The sequence below is a fragment of the Brassica napus genome, chromosome C3, assembly GCF_020379485.1.
Source record: "Brassica napus cultivar Da-Ae chromosome C3, Da-Ae, whole genome shotgun sequence".
NCBI lineage: Eukaryota > Viridiplantae > Streptophyta > Magnoliopsida > Brassicales > Brassicaceae > Brassica > Brassica napus.
In genome coordinates, this window is record NC_063446.1 from 10,190,395 (window position 1) to 10,207,327 (window position 16,933).

Below are 16,933 nucleotides of genomic sequence, written 5' to 3' on the forward strand. Positions count from 1 at the left end.
ATTTACTTATTATTTATTTTTCCTTATATTGTATATTTACTTATTATTGTTTAATGCAATGTTTCTATTTCTTATATTATATATTTACTAATTATTTATTTTTCTTTATATGTATTTTTATTTTTATTTTTTGTTAACGCCACGTGTCATCTTTTAGAATAAGTTTTTTCCGCTGATGTGGACGCCCTATGGAGCCTCAAAAGCTCCTTTTTATTAGTATAGATACTAGACAATCAAAGAAACTATTATAAACAATGATTAGCAAATATGGGGAAAACATTGGACCATTAGCCAAGCAATTAATTAGATTAGAGCAAAACCAAAAACCCAACTATGATGCAAGGCCAACTACGTTGCTCAACCATTCAACATGGAAAGTCACAATTGTGACAATATTTGCAAGACTCTCACCCTCTCTCTCTGTTTTAAAAGAGAGACTGCAACAAGTTTTTAAGCTGTTGACTATAGTTTTCTACTGACCAAACCCAACCAGGAAAAAAAACAAAAGACTAAGCTGATAATCTATATTGAGTTTGTGATCTTGCCAAAGTCAGAAGGTAAATTGTTTGGTGAGGTGATCATTTCCATTCAAACATAAAACACAGCCATGATGTTTACCAAAAACACTACCTTAACATCTTGTGTGATAAAATCTTGCTAGGTGTCCATTACAAAATCTTATGATAAAATCTATTTACATTTGTAAGTAATGCTAAATCTTATTTAAACAAATTGTGACTCCTTTCATCTATATTCTAACTCAATCTCTACGGAGTTTCAGCTGAGCTTTGGCTAGCTTTGAGTTTCTTACTGCTCTTCTGTTTAAGCATATCCTTGATCTCTACTTCTCTCTTATCCACAACCTTGATCAAGTCCTTGAAACTTCCTACCCTCAAACTTCTCCCTGATCTAGAAGAACTAGCTTCTTCACTCACCCTTACCTCATCACTCTCTTCCTCTGGTCTTAATCCTTGGCATTGCCAGAAAACTTTCCAGCAGAAGAGGGTGAGCGCAATGAACCAAACTATACCACATATTAAGAACAGTCCCCAGAAACTCTGTACCGAGAGTTGATAGTTCTCTGTGTCTGCAATCTGCACTGAGCATTCGTGACTGTACGTAAGCCATTTCTTGCGGATTTTCTCCAGTTTTCCTTCTTCAGACAGCTGCAAGATCGCTGTTGACATGTCTACAGCTAGAGGAGAATCTCTCTGGAAAGCCTGCAAAGAAAAAAGTTTATTAAGAGAGCCAACAAAATGAGTTGAAGTCAAATTGGTTTTTACGTACAAATCCCCAGCCTGTCCGGGTGAACTCCTGTCCAACAGTACGGAACTCGCAGTTGCTGTTTGACAACAAAGCTTTGATGTAAGGAAGCTCGTCGACTATGGCTGCTACACCACCGCCTCTGGGACCAAGTTGAAGAGCAGAGAGATAGTCTTCTTCGTTTTTAAGCGGAATGATTCTTGATGGAGCTATGTTAAGTTCATTGACGAGATACTTGTACGCAAATGTACCGTCCTGGACTCCAATGGGTTCGCTGCTTGTTATTAGACTGTCCATTCCTTCTATCCGAGATGTTAGCTGTTGAACGGTGAGGATCGAAGTGAGACTAGCTGTGTAGCTTGAGTTGATGATCAGAACCACAAACAACCATATGAGTAGCACAAACCTCCCCAAAGTGCTCACCGTGTTCTCCCCTGAAAAAACAAGAATATAGAAAACTCGAATACTTGATGTTTTGTAGGTTCCAGTTTGTAATGGAGTACGTACTGTGAGAGAAGAACATTGTTGAGAAGCTAAACCTGCAACGTTGAAGACCAAAAAAGGAAGTGGCAAAGCTTTAGTGCTTCAGTTTAAACTTATGAGTTTTTGTTTTAATTTACTAATTGTTTTGTGTGTGTTTTTTTCTCATCTTTGTCACATCTTATGTCAAGAGCTTGGGACTAACCAGAAAACGGTGATGATTTGACGCCTAGGAGGTCCACGGAACTCTTCATTAAACCGGTGTTCAAGAATCCAAATGATGGCTCCCACAAAGAGGAAAAGGAGTCCGGTCACAGCCCACATCTCCACAGTGAATGGCTTCAAGAAGGACCATGGACTAGACTTGGCCCCCTTCACTGGAGCTACCACCACAAGCCCTGATTCCATAAATGGCTGCGTAAAATCAACAAACTTGGTCCTGTTTGTAACAATTGTTATATCCCCAACAGCTACATCAAAATTCTAAAGACATAAAAAAAAAAAAAAGAGAGAGAGAGGTTAGTTTAGTATCCATGTACTTGATTTGAGTAAGTGAAAGAAGAAGCAACACTCACATTTGAAGCAACTTCATTTACGAGATTGTCATATGAAGGGTTTCTCTTCCCGTCTCCATATAGTATATAAGTCCGTGGGACGGGGTACGGAAGCAACTCAACCGCAGCTTCAAAGATGTCAATGCAATATCCTTTAACACCAAGCTGGTTCTTCTCCTCAGACGCATAGTTTTTGTAGCTCACACGGTTAGGCACGCCGATTTTGAGCGGCTCTCCATTGTCAGGGAATACCCAACCTCGAGGTGGTTTTGTTACTCCTCCTGGCCATATGATCTCGTTAAGCCGTTGATGTTCTGTAGATGTGTTTGGAGGCTTAGAGTAGAATGTCTCAGGAGGCTCTACTGAGAAGCCTGTATGATTCGACCAGTAGCCAACTCTGTGTGGACCTCTACTGTTTATGTTTATAACGTCGTATGCTGGATTAATCCGGTTTTTCTCTGAATCAAACTCGATTTGTCCGGTCAGACCTGTATAGTTCATGTCATGAATGACCTGGAGGAACCTCTCTCCTTCATTGAAGACGCTAAGTGCTGAGAACTTAATGTTGGTACCGTTGGTTTTCCTCAGATTAGGATCAGTAGAGAAAGTCACTCTGTTGCCTTGGCTGAAGAAAACATCGAGAGCACGAGCTACCAACCAAACAGTATCATAAGCATACATTGCATAAGAGTTGAAGCCATCATCATCACCTCCTGAAGTCTCCTTGGTTCTAAGGCTTTTCCATCGTGCTTTAAACCGTCTCTTCTCGTTACTCTCAGGTGTGTAATGGCGAAAAGCAACTACTCCTTGCAAGAGATCCATAGTTTTGGGATCCAACCCTGAATCCCAAGCTGTAAGAAGCCAATCAGTGGCGATCCAGACATAGCCACTCTCCATCATTCCAAGAGACTTGGCCACAGAGAAAACGTTTAGACCTGAATCAGGATTCACATGAACAACAAAGATGCGAGATTCCATCAGATTAGCAGAAACCAATAGGTCATGGAGTGAACTTTTATCTGCACCAGGTCTAAAAGCAGCCTTGTAAGAGATCTTGGCACGTTTCTTAGCTAAAGCATCGCCTAATACAGAGATCCCGTTCCTACCATACTCATCATCAACAAAGATGGCAACAACTTCTCTCCACCGGCAATAGGATACAAAATCTGCTATTGCGTTCATCTGGAAGTAGTCGTTCTGTGTGCTTCGAAGGAAGTAAGGGTATTGTAGTGAAGAAAGCGTCGGGTCAGTCGCTGCAAATGACAAGAGAGGTACGTGGAGCTCATTAGCTACATGGGAGATTAAGTGAGCGATTCCTGAAGATTGTGGACCAATGGCTGCAACCACCTTGTTCTCCATTACCTGCAAAGCTACACAATAAGAAAATATATCACCAATCTCCTTCAACATATCCAAATACCAATAAGAGATTTATGAACACAACAAGCTCTAAGACAATAGTAGGACAGAATCATTAATCTAGTACTAAACCCACAGCTTCATTGAGGGGTTTTCAGTTTTTCACAAGCAACTTTCAGGCATAGTAATATGAAAAAAGTACCTCCCATAGTGCCAACAAATCCACTACAGTTTGAGTCATGGAAGACAATATTGAGCTTGGTTCCCCTGAGAATATTCTGGTCAGCATTAACGTCTTCAATGGCCACCATAAACGCGGGTTTAGCTGCTCTTCCAATGAAAGAATCATAAGTAAACAGAGCTCCAACGTTGACAGAGCTGGGCCGAGAAGAAAAAGAAGAGTTTCTTAAGAAACTTTCTCTACCAGCACCTTCTGTCGGCAAAACCCAAAAGCCAGAAACACATAGGAACATGAGTCCCATAGAAACACCACTAATCATCACGCAGAATCCCATCTTTTCGGATTCTCGAACCAAAAAGAAACTGATTTTTACAGGCTCGTGATATTAATCATATGATGATTCGGAGTCAGAAGAAAGAAAAGAAACCCAATCGAAGAGGCACTGACGACCATTAAAATCAACGTCAAAAGAAAATAATGGGCCAGACAAGAAGACAAAAGGTGTCATGACAACTTGCTGAACATTGAATCAAAGACTAAAATTTTACATACATGAAAAATGTATGTGTATGAACTGTTTGATTCTGTACAGATCAATGGCCACATAAAACACAGAACTGAAACTATCTCAGAGATGGTTCAGAAAGAAACAACGGAACTAATAATTAAATTTAACAAATAAAAGACTTATCATTAAATAATTCAGTTCAGCGAGCAGAACGCCATGGATGATGGCAATAAAATAATATAAATAAAACATAAAATAGCAAATAGTTGGTCAGACAAAACAAGATAGCATACCAAAAACACGTAATAAGATAAAAGCTCCAACAAACAAGTTGGATAAAAAAAATCATGAGCTCATGCTTGTCAGAACGTGGCAATTAATATAATAAATCACAAAACGAAAGAAGATTGACCCAAAAAAAAATGAAATAGTTTATAAGAATTGTTGGTAACTCTGAAATATATGTATATAGCTACAATCATTGGCTCTTGCCCCCTTTTTATGTGCCAAGTTACAATCAAATCTAATGAACAAAGATTGGAATGTTGACTTGCATGTTAGTTATATCTAATAATATTACAATTTTCATTCTATAAAGTGGAATCTACTCATCAATTTTGTCGTACCTCAGGATCAGCTTGAACTTCCACAACATGAAATGGGTTGTCAGAATCATTACTCCTTCTGAACATTCTCTTGATAGCTTCTTCTTTCTCATCCACAAACTCCACGAAACCAAACACCAATTCCCTTAAACGCATAGTAGGAGAAGACGACCAAGAAGCGAGCGGCATCGAGCTAGTACGCTCCATCCTTCTGTACCGCACAAACTGGCGTACCATCCTGAAAACAAACACCAAAGACGCAGAGACCGAGATTGCAGTGCAGACAAGGTACAACCCTTTGAAGCTCTTGAGATGAAGCTGGTTTGGCTCTGGGTTCCCATCTGATTTCTCTGCGCAAGTCTTCTTGCATAACCATTTCATCCGAATCTCTTGCAATTTTCTCGTCTCGGAGAGTTTCAAGATCGCTCTTGACATGTCTATAGCCAGTGGAGAATCTCTCTTAAACGCCTGTTAAACAAATAAACAAACAGACAATCAAAAAAATCTCAAATCTTTTTGTGCTCTTCTGATTAAGAGAAACGTAAAAAAAAAAGTACTTACAAATCCCCAACCACGGTGCATAAAGGGCTCTCCGACAATCTTGAAACCCGTCCGTTCCGCAAGAAACAATTCAATGTAAGGAAGCTCGTCAACAATGGCAGCTACTCCTCCGAAAGCGGTTGGTCCTAGCTTTAAAGCTCTTTCATACTCCTCCGTCGAGTCAAGTGGGACCAGCCTAGACCGAGCCATGCCGAGACTGTAGGTTAAGTACTCTAAAGTGAAAGTTCCGGCCTGGTAACCGATAGGCACCTCACTTTCCCGCAAGCTGTCAATGCCGGTTATGGCAGAAGGAAGTTGTAGGACTGTGAGGATTGAGGTGAGATTCGCTGTGTAGCTCGCGGTAAGGACCATCAATAAGAAGAGCCATACAATCATCACTAGTCTAGCTAGATTGCTTATCGTATCTTCCTCTGTTGACAGAACAACACAAAGCAGCAAGATCGTAGTTATGAGTTGATAGAGAAAACAAATCTAGAGTCAAATGTGTATCAGACAGATTTGGAAATCTAACTCTTATCAAACTTTTATTTTTCGCTTGCTTGGCAGTGCTAAAGAAAGATGGATAAGACTAAGACTACTCACGATTTCTCTTGAAAAGAGTTGAGAAGCTGAACCTGCAAAACAAATCAGACTAGAAATGTCAGAGAAACACCCAAGAATGAACTATGAATATTACGAGCTGGACTTACAAGATCATTGTGATGAGTTGTTTACGGGGTGGCCCTCTGAAATCTTCATTGATGCGATGTTCGAGGATCCAAATGACTACTGCAATAATCAGGAATGAAGCTAGAACAACACACCATAACCCAATGGTGAAGGGTCTCAGAAAGATCCAAGTCGGATTGTCGTCGTTAGTCGGAATCACCACAACAAGGCCTGTGGAAGCATATGGCTGCGAGAAATCTACTAATTTCGACCTGGTTGGGACTATTGCAAAATCCCCAACAGCTGCATCATATACCTGAAAACAGAGGAATAAAAGAAAAAAAACAGGGAAATGCCCAACCATAATCTCAGTCAGTGATCCATGAGGCTTTTGCAATCAGTTTTGTACACTTTTGAAGTGGGTACTTACGCCATCCGTGACCATTTGAATAATGTGTTTGTAATTAGGACTTGAGTGGCCATCTCCAAATGACTCAAATATGTAAGGAACACTGTAAGGGACAAACTTCAGCGCTTCCTTGAAAATGTCAATGCAAAGTCCTTTGATCTGATGGCTACTGTTATTTTCTTCGGTCACAAACTCGACAAAGCTCACTCTGTTGGGGACAACAATCTTCAGTGGACTTGCAGAGTCTGCAATAACCCAACCACGCGGCTTTTCACGGCCACCACCAGGCCAGGTTATGTTACCAAGCTTTTCATCAGAAACAAAGCCAGTCTTCTTATGTGTGTGTCGAGAATCTGGGGGTACAACTGAAAATCCTCCATTTCTAGACCAGAAACCCACAGTATTTACACCGGTTTTGCCTACATTGATGATCTCATAGTCACAGCCAATGACATTTCGACCAGAACCAAACCGAACTTGACCGGCTATACCAGTGAAGTTCACCTGCAGAAGTTTCTCAAGTAGTACCTTCCCGCTATTGAAAATTTTGACTCTCTCCAGGTGCAGTTTAGTTCCTTCTGCATGAAGTAACTTCTCGGAGTAAGAGAATGTTATGTTGATTCCTTCATTCAGCATTTTCTCGATGCCGTATGCGATCATCCACACTGTATCATACGCATGCAACGCGTAGGCGTTCATTGATCCGTTGCTCTTTAGTTTATGTGTCAACTGGTGCACCTTTAAGGATTGTGGGATATGTTGACGAAGCCCCACTACACCTTCGAGACCTTTTAAAGTACCTTTGTCAATCAAAGAAGAATCTAAGGTAACTGAGAGCCAGTCTGTGGCGAGCCAAACATATTCACGAGTCATCATCTGCAGCTTTTGCGCTATCCTAAAGATTCTGAGCAACGGGTCAGGACCAAAATGAAGAACATAGACTCGAGGACCGAGGGACTTGGATTTTTTCAAAGCGTCAGTAACGGAGCCTTCTTCAGAATGCACTGAGAGCGGCACTTTATGGGAAATTCTGGATCTTTTCTTGTACAGTTCATCATCTAGAGCAGAAACTCCGTTTCTTCCGAGCTCATCATCTGAGTATACTGATATCACCTCTTTCCATCCGTGAAAAGTGATAAAATCCACAAGGGCGGACATTTGGTGGGCATCATCAGGTGTAGTCCGAAGAAAGAAGGGAAACTGGAGGGCAGAGAGAGTTGGATCGGTTGCTGCAAATGAGACGAGAGGAAACTGGAGCCCTTTGGCAATATCTGACAACGTATGAGCAATGGAAGATGAAAGTGGACCAATCATAGCGACCACTTCTTTGTCAAGCACTTTAAAAGCTGCAAAAAAAAAAAACAAAATCATTCGAATTTAAACCAGCCCATTACTAGTAAAACCAAAGTTATGCTACCAACATACGTTCTAGTAAGGAACAGCCTGTACTGGGTCTGAAGTCTATTATGTTCTGTATATTGTTAGCATTTGACACCAAACATATGCACCGACAGTAACTGATTCAAAACATAATTGATGTGCCAATAATTTCGGATATATCTTATGTGAGCTTATCAAACGCCACTTTAGTGGTGCTATTCTTTCACTAACTCTATTTGGTCCAGATGTTAGCTCCTACCATCTAAGTGAATGAAAAAAAAAACTAGAAGAACAGTCATGGTACCTCCAAAGGACCCATGAAAGACATTGCAGGAAGAGCCCTCCATAAACAGACGCAGCTCCGTTTCTTTGAGAACGCTTCTGTCAGCGTTCACATCAGAGACAGCTGCCTCGAGAGCTACTTTTGCAGCTCTACCGATAACCGAGTCAAAAGTGAAAACAGCACCAACGTTCACCACTTTAGGCCTTTGACAACCCATTGGAACCACCAGAATGGCCACAATCAGTGCCATTATAGCCACAGATGGATCAATGCTCAGTCCCATCACAAGAACAGGAGAAAAGAAATCAACTTTGTGACCTGCAGAAATAGGAGAAAATCAAGACAAGATCTAAGCGAGGAAGGAGCAACTCAAATTGAGAAAGTAACTAAGAAAAGGTAACAATGCGGATATGAAGAAAGAGTTATTATTACCAGTTCATGTAAGAAACAAGCAAGCGAAAACAGAGCAACAGTTCAACCGTAAGAAGTTATTTTCTCTTTCTTTTTTTTGACAAACTTCGGGTTCTCTGAGGAATATAAGCAAACATTTTGCAGGCATAAGCTGGAAAAAAAAAAGTGAAAATTTTACGACAAAGCAACGAATTATTAATCAGCAAATGTCAAGGAACCATTGATTGGACAGGAGACAGATTCCTAAAGGGATAGAAAACCCAAAACCCCCAGAAAGTCATTTTCTTCTTTTCTTTTCTTCTCGTATCAAATCGAATAGAAGAGATTGAGAACACAGCAAAAAAAATAATGAAAGAAAAAGTGAAAGAGAAAGAGGAAAAACTAGCGACTGAAGAGCTTCTCTTTTTGTTTCTGTTCGAGCGATGAATTCATATCTGTATATTGTTTAGTCAAAGCATCCGTTGTAACCCGTGGGCCCATTTGTAGGCCCACAACTAACGTCCCTTAGTGCTTCCGGTTTAGTAAAAAAAATTGGACCGTCAAGTTGGTGTATCTTTCTTTCAGTATCCCTTGCACAAAATCTTCCCATATGTTTAATTAGTACAAAATTTACATGTGAAGAACATATAATTTTGGGTCTCAATTGCGGTGAGACACAAGATACAAGATACATGATGCACTGATCAACACTTCATTTTGTCTTCTCTTCCCTTGTTGATAACTGATTATTGCATCATATTTTCCATAGTAGAAAAGCATTCAGAATTCAAAGCTTAATTCACTTAACTTAAGTTAAGAAAATAACTCAAAACTTAAGTTTTCAATCTCTAAACTCTTGTAAGTTATGTCATAACTTGATATTTTCTTATGTAGAGATTATAAACTCCGAATCATATTAGGTAACATATCTAGATAACTTTTAAATACATTAAGAATTCTCTATATTTTGGTAGGATTAGGTCTTATCTTGCATTTTAAGTTTTTTTTTCTTCAAGCTTAATTCAACAAAACATACTTAAGAATAGCATGAGTGAACCAAACCCCTTTACTCCAATTATATACCGGGGTCTTATCTCACATATAAGAACAGCCAAGTGGCTTTTGACGATAATTCCTTCTTTGTCTCCATTATAACACCATAAGGCAGTATCCTCTTGAAGAACTACATTAGCTTTTTTGTCCGCAATTTCATCTTTCACTAAAACTTAACAGATTTACTTTGTTTATTAACTTATTAACTGTAGTATTATCTGAGATGTTTAAATCAAGTTTACCATGTTGTTTAAAAGAGTTTGAAACACGTCCCAGAGAAGACTATACATATATGTCAAAAAGAAGCGGATATACCATTTTGACATCCATTCTACGAAAGGTTTAAACCCCTGTTCGGAATTGCGCTAGGCGCTAGTCGGGCGCTCGATACGGGCCTAGCGCCTTGACGAAAAATCGGAGATTAATCGGGGAGTATGGGGGGCCTAGTTTTTAATGATTTTATTTAATTTAATATTTAAAATAAAATATAATATGTAAATATATATTATAATGTGATAATTTATGTATATTGAAATTCATATTAACATTTAAATTAATTAAATCCCATGTTAGTATACATATAGATATATATTTATATGATACAATTGTAAATATTCAAATCCATAAATCAAAATGATTTAACCGTTGAACCTATTGTAGACATTAGAATCACCTATTTAAAATTTATCAAAATGTTTATATCACGTAGGAGAAAAGAAACAGTACAGTTTGTAGCAGATATTATTAATTTATTGTATAGAAAAATCGAACAATAAATAAAGATTAAAATAAGAAAAAGATGTGCGAAATTAAAAAAAAAAAGAGCTCTAACTACATCCCACATCTGAGAGCAAAACAAGAAGGAACATGTCACATTATCTATAAATATAGATGTTTCTCCTTCGCATAAGTTACAAGGTAGGCTTCCACAAAAGCTCAATACCTGTCAAAAGTGTTAAAATTAATCGGGAAAAATCGGTTAAAAACCCGATTAATCAACTTAGGCGGCCGGTTTATTGTGGTCCGATTAGGTGATCCGATTTGGTCCTAATCGCCACGGTACTCATGCGCCGAGCGCCTAGGCGCCCGAGTTTTCGGCTAGGCGCCCGCGTTTTCGAACAGGGGTTTAAACCAATATTTTCATCGTTAGGATCTTTCTCCATCTCCAAAAACACTTTTCTAACTAGTTACCAAAAAAATCCTTTGTGATTGAGATAAAATGATAAATATATGACTTCTTATTTTATTATTTTGTTATTATTTTTCACTTAATTTCGGATATATATATATATGACTTTATCAGTGGTCGTGAATGGTGGTATATCTGAGTTCTGACATCACTCTCACGTTTTATTTTCTTTTCTTTAGGATCATCTGGAGTTACATTTAAAAGAGAAAAAAAAAGTAGAAGGAATTAAAGAGACTTCTAATCTAAGAACTGTAGTGTGATGTCAGAACTCAGATAAGGTGCATGTATATAAAGATTAAAAAAATATATTGACTACTTGCATATTATTATGTATTTCATTTTATTTTTTTTTTCTTGGGGTGCCGAATTTTAAGGAGATTATTTATTGGAAGAGTGTGGAATAATTTGCAAATGACATAAGCCAATGGCAGTGTATGCAACTAGCGAAGTCGTGTTTCTACCCAATCACACTACCCCTGCCCCCATTGTATACCTAGTAGCTCTTCCTAACGTCGGTGATAATTCTTCTCCTCGGTAAAAATCAAATTACACACACAAACTAATCAACTGGCGTTGATCATCCCGGTTTGTTCTAGTTTGAGTCCATTTTTTAACACTGATTATTAAAAGAGAACGGACTCCACCCAAAACTAAGAGGAGTCAAGAGCTGTGATTACAGAGTACTGTTTTAGCAATGAAGTTAGCCAAAGCATTCAGACATCTTGCGATAAAGGTGAAAAACAAGAAGAAAATGAAAACTTACAGAACTTGATAGTGATTCTGTAGGGGTTCCACAAGAGGAAATTTAGAGTTAATAGATACCTCAAAATGTAGTTTTAGAGCAACTTTATCATTTGGGGTTCTAAACTGGATTTCTACTCCAAATAAAACTAATAATTTATTTTAAAAAATTTAAAATATAAATCAAAATGCTTTTTAAAAAAGCAAGTTCATTGGTAGGCTGTGTATATAGAGATTCTAAAGAATATTTAAAGTATATAATATGAGAACTTCTCTCATGTCTCTCTCGTATCTCTCTCTCGTTTTCTAAATTTTTTTTCTTATTTTTTAATTACTGAGATACTCTGTGAATATCACGATAGAGCTTCTCGTAAAGTGGTACACTTGGGTTTATCAGTAGTACCATCATTTAGTATGACATTATGAGTATACAAAAAGAGAACCATAAGCTCAAATCCATCTCTTATAAATTTCGCCTTTTGTTTTTTTAGCCCCTTGAAAACATGTTAAGATAAAGTTCAGAGAAAATACCAAACTGAATACTTAGAAAGATTTTACACAGACAGAAACAAATTAAGCTCTTAAAGAGAGCCTTTTCTCCTTTCTTAATTTCCAATTACCAAATAAATGATTTTGCTCATGGGGATACTCTCCAAATTAGCAGTTTCTAGGCATGTTGCCTCAGTAACATGACCCCAACAAGGCCAGAGGATCTACAGTGCCAGACTAAGGTGGTGCCTTTTGTGGTTCCAATCTGCTGTTACCTTGATGGTTTCCTATCAAGATTCCGCTCGTTAATGCTTCTGTTTGGATTTCTGTCACCCGGTACCAGTCATCAGGTAACGGTGTGGTGGAAGGAAAGTTGTTGATAAAGCTCAGCAATATGCCATCATCATCATCCATTGTTGTCTTCACTATCGTTGGCTCATTGTACCTCTTGTAAAGATTAGGGGTTGTTTCTGTCCATTTAACAAAAGATATTAAACACTAAATAATTAATTAGATAAAAATCAATATATGTCTTCGATATTACCAAAGGTCCATACTAGCTTTGGTTTCACTTTAATTACTGTTTCCTTAACAGGATATATAAAACTAAACCGGACTAAACACATCTACTAGGCTCCCAAGCATTATATAGATGAATGGTTATACCAAAAATATGTATAATAGAAGATGGTTTAAGTTCTTATACAATTTCTTACCTGATGATGATTGATGAGAAGAGTTTAGATGATCTATCAACCGATTCTCAAAATCAATTTCCACTCTCTTGTCTTGATCCTCACATAGACTACTAGAAGAAACCGTAACGTCCTTGAAGATTCCACCGCGAGACAAGGCTCGAGACTCCTCCAAGACGGTATCAAGCAATCCACTGTTGCCCGCAGGTGGATAAAGATGGACACCATTGTCAATAATAGTATTATAACTACGAAAATGGGTCGGTATTTGGACTGAAGGAAGCTCTAAGACAGTATTGTCTAGTCCTAAAGGGAAAGAACTCGGTCTCATCTCATGATCTCTCATAAGCAATGAACTACAACTCTTAGCATCAATGTCTTTCTTATTGATAGTGCAAAACTCATTCGACGGTGAGGATGAGGACAAAGGAAGAGAGAAACCAAACTGGTTGTTCTCATTCTCTAGGCTATTGTTGTAAAGAGAGAACATATGAGTATTCATCGGAGTAGCGGGGATGTGGTCTAGGCCGGGATTAGTATATATTAAGGGATCTAAACACATATTTTTCTGAGGTTGAGAAGATGAAGAAGAGAATGAAGAGGAGGGTGATGGAATATTCGAGGAGTTAGTGTATTGAATCATGTTTTGGTGATTAGAATGGTCTTGGTTTGAGAACTGAAATGAATTAAACTCAAACTCATCATCATTATCAATCCCTTGATGATGAATCTCGTGAGGGTATAAAGGCAAACCAGCTCGTTGTCTTCTCTTCATCCTTGTGTTCCAATAGTTTTTAATCTCGTTGTCGGTTCGTCCAGGTAACTACAATATTAAAAAAAAAATCTAATTAAATGATAATAACAAAAGAAAGAAATAGTTAAAGAAAACATTGAAACATGCAAGACTTGTGTTTAACTAGAAAAAATTAATTTCACATATAAATTTCTTAGAACTCTTTAATTTATTGAATTAAAGAAACAAATATGGACCGTAAAAATGTTTATTTTTCAAATGGAACCTGAGAAGCCATACGAGCCCATTTGTTTCCCATCTTAGCGTGAAGCTCGATGATGATCTTCTCTTCATCAGGACTAAATGATCCTTTCTTTAGATTTGGCCGGAGATGGTTAGCCCACCGTAGACGGCAGCTTTTCCCACACCGGAGCAAGCCTGAGTTCTTCTGCACCGCGTTCCAGTTACCTTCGCCGTGTTTCCTCACGTACTCCGTCAAGATCGCATCCTCCTTCGTCGTCCACGGCCCTTTCTTCAACCCCCTCGCCTCAGTCGCCGTGGCCGTCGTCTCTCCACCACCGTGCATATTCTTATGGATGACGGCGTCCCTCCGGTCAAGAAGGATTTTTCTCTCTGTTACTTGATATATACGATGTTTGTATTTTTGTATATATAAGTACTCGTGTATAAGTGTATTATGAATTAGAAATATAGATAAAGGAAGGAAGAATTAAAGAGTATATTTTCATTCTGATAAAATTTTGTGTGTATATTTGGAAAAAATAAATAATTATTACGTAATAATTTGTTGTTATTACGTGCTTTGTTTAAACATTAATGTCTCCTTTTTGTCTCTTTCTTGGTCTTTTTTTTCAGATAGACAGAGGATTCAAGAAATTACAGGAGTTCATACATTGTCTGTCTTTAGACCAATTCAAGATAATGAAAAAAAGATTGTGATGTAATAATATTGAGAAGTCTATATTTTTCTTGTAAGATAATCTACACGTCATAGCGTCTCAGTCTCATGTTAATCTATTTGAATATTTTGTATTTATATGTTTACAAGTCGTTCTCAATAAACAATAATCCATAGAAATTAGTCAAAACCGTTTGTTTGATGTTACCAGAGAATCTAAATGAAAATGACTTGTTACATCCATTAATAAACTTTTTATGAAACATAGAAACAACCAGGACGAGTTAGTCTGGTGGTAAACGGCTTGCGGTTGAAAGTACGGTTCTGGGTTCGATTCGCACTGGCCACCAGAGAATTTACATACGGACTTGCTCTGGCGCCCGAGACCGAAGACCATTGTCTGGCCATGACCCACCCTCGGGTGAGCGTCCGCACCGCTAAAGGTTCGGTCTCTAGTCTGGACCACCACGGTGGGGCCACGACACTCGGTTAAAAAAAAAAAAACATAGAAACGTTAAATATATATATATGTATATATATATATATATATATATCTTTATAAATAAAAGGAGAGGAGTGAGCTTCTTTCACGGCCGCGCATTGCATGCCTAATGGAATGGGAAAGACGCATTTTTCTCTTTGTTTTACCTTTTCTTTTCCCCCTACGCATTTTCTGTCTTTCTTCTCGCTTTTTAATTCTTTTAATGCTGAAAACAAATAATGTAATGATTTTTATTATTATATATTTCTTTTTGACAGACGATAAGAAAGATAAATCAAAGGTCATTTTATGCGATATTTCATGCAAAGTTACGTTGGCATGATCACTTTCCATGTGTATACATTTTCATCATAGGAGTTTTATAAGCAAATACTTCTTTGTAAGAGCAAAAATTCTCCGAAGTGTCGAATTGTATTTGAACACTCCCTCCTCTTGAAAGATTCCCTAAATTTTGCATTAAATATATATTAAGAGGTATTATGGACACACGAGAAGAGATTGGATTTTTGGTCATGATATATATAAATTTTCGAATATAATTAAATTATTATTTTTTGTTTCTTACAACTAATATTTTTTGTTTTCTACAACTAATTAATTTTTTTTATATTTAAAAATAATTTTAAATCTGTAAAATATGTTAGCTGAGAGAGGATGTCAAAGTTGCAATTCAGGTCAAGCAACATAAATTGAGTCTCTGATTTTGGGCTATGGAAACCAGAAGTTGTTCAGACCTCAACATTGGGCCAAATGAAAACACGGTCCAGTCCAGAATTCATCTCACTTGAGCAACAATCATCTGACGAAAACAGATGAAGTGTCTCCCAAACTAGTATGGAAAAGCTATGTGCAATCGAGTTGTCGAGACCGCAAAAGGAATCAAAGCACTCATGGTAGATTAAGGATGGCACTTGTCTTTCTCATCTAAGGTTTTATGAAATAGCTAGGGTTTAAATGGATTGTGTATAAAAAGAGAACATGAGTCTAGTCGATGACCATAAAACCAAAATGAATTTCATCTTGGCCTTTTGTGTTCATCTACATATCTGAGTTTGATTTCTGATTTAGCACATTCGTTAAATTTCTTCACATTACGTTTTAAGAGGCCCTTATCTTGAATTACTTTCCATATGCATCTACGTTCATTTGCTTTGTACCAAATACTTTTGGTTTTGTCCTTAGTTCAGATAATAGTGAGGCGGGTTTGTTGACTAATCAAGCCCTACTTGCCTCGGATTTTGTAATCCCATTACTTTAAATCAATAAAGTAAGCTTTCAACCAAAAAACTCATGGTAGGGTATTTTCAATTCAACCTTTTGTGTCAGTTCAATTGAATCTTGTTATATCAAAATTAACGTTATTGGTTCACCCTATTAATCAAAAAATGTTATATATATATATATATATATATATATATATATATATATATATATTTTTTGGATCAAACCATACTTCTTCTTCATTAACTTAAATAGAGTTTACAACTCCAAATGGAGTGTTTTGAAGCAAAAACAGGGTTTCCTTGGCCAAACGATCAACAACCAGGTTACCGTTACGATTAACAAATTTAAAGGAGATAGATGACAGGGAGAGAATCAACACGCCGAGGTCATGGAGAATTCCCTGCAGTGCAACCACAGACTTGTTTCCTGTGATAAGAGAGATGAGACTTTTTGAATCAGAGAAACAAACCAAGTCTTTTACATCATGCGAAATCGCAGCTTCCATCGCTGCCTTTAGTGCCAATGCTTCTGCCATAATAACAGAGGCCACCACTTCAGCTGAAGTCGAGCCCTGTACTAGCGTAGATCCATCAGGCTTATAGCAAATCCAACCCAGACCTCCCGCACAAGATGAGCTGTTCCACGCTGCATCAGAGTAACAAGAGAAGACGTTTTCATCAACCTGAGGTAGCAAAGGCGGTTGGGTATGTACTTCAGTTCTTCGACAGTCTTTAGGCGAATCATAGGGACTCTTTATGCCTGCTTTA

General features: G+C 37.8%; 3 protein-coding genes across 4 annotated transcripts; all 3 read right to left on the bottom strand.

Moving 5' to 3' along the window:
* Window positions 1-611: 611 nt before the first annotated feature.
* LOC106387971 (glutamate receptor 3.5) lies at window positions 612-4,583 on the bottom strand. 2 transcript variants are annotated; one of them, XM_013827917.3, is made up of 6 exons: window positions 3,859-4,583; window positions 2,319-3,667; window positions 1,949-2,226; window positions 1,771-1,802; window positions 1,288-1,697; window positions 612-1,220 (listed from the first exon to the last, which is right to left on the bottom strand). In XM_013827917.3, the coding sequence occupies exons 1-6, from the start codon at window positions 4,169-4,171 to the stop codon at window positions 768-770; spliced, it is 2,835 nt and encodes a 944-aa protein (XP_013683371.2). In that variant the 5' UTR covers window positions 4,172-4,583; the 3' UTR covers window positions 612-767. The 2 variants fall into 2 exon arrangements, with proteins under 2 accessions (XP_013683371.2, XP_013683372.2); XM_013827918.3 differs by having other exon boundaries at window positions 2,319-3,659; window positions 3,859-4,261.
* A 177-nt stretch (window positions 4,584-4,760) lies between these two features.
* LOC106387972 (glutamate receptor 3.7-like) lies at window positions 4,761-9,087 on the bottom strand. Its single transcript, XM_013827919.3, has 7 exons — window positions 8,664-9,087; window positions 8,253-8,549; window positions 6,590-7,914; window positions 6,201-6,475; window positions 6,094-6,125; window positions 5,512-5,921; window positions 4,761-5,418 (listed from the first exon to the last, which is right to left on the bottom strand). The coding sequence occupies exons 2-7, from the start codon at window positions 8,512-8,514 to the stop codon at window positions 4,957-4,959; spliced, it is 2,766 nt and encodes a 921-aa protein (XP_013683373.1). The 5' UTR covers window positions 8,515-8,549; window positions 8,664-9,087; the 3' UTR covers window positions 4,761-4,956.
* Window positions 9,088-12,116: 3,029 nt separating this feature from the next.
* Window positions 12,117-14,107, bottom strand: LOC106383868 (transcription factor MYB101). Its single transcript, XM_022698990.2, has 3 exons — window positions 13,808-14,107; window positions 12,810-13,611; window positions 12,117-12,563 (listed from the first exon to the last, which is right to left on the bottom strand). Exons 1-3 carry the CDS (start codon window positions 14,105-14,107, stop codon window positions 12,331-12,333), a joined length of 1,335 nt encoding a protein of 444 aa, XP_022554711.1. The 3' UTR covers window positions 12,117-12,330.
* Between the last annotated feature and the right edge of the window lie 2,826 nt (window positions 14,108-16,933).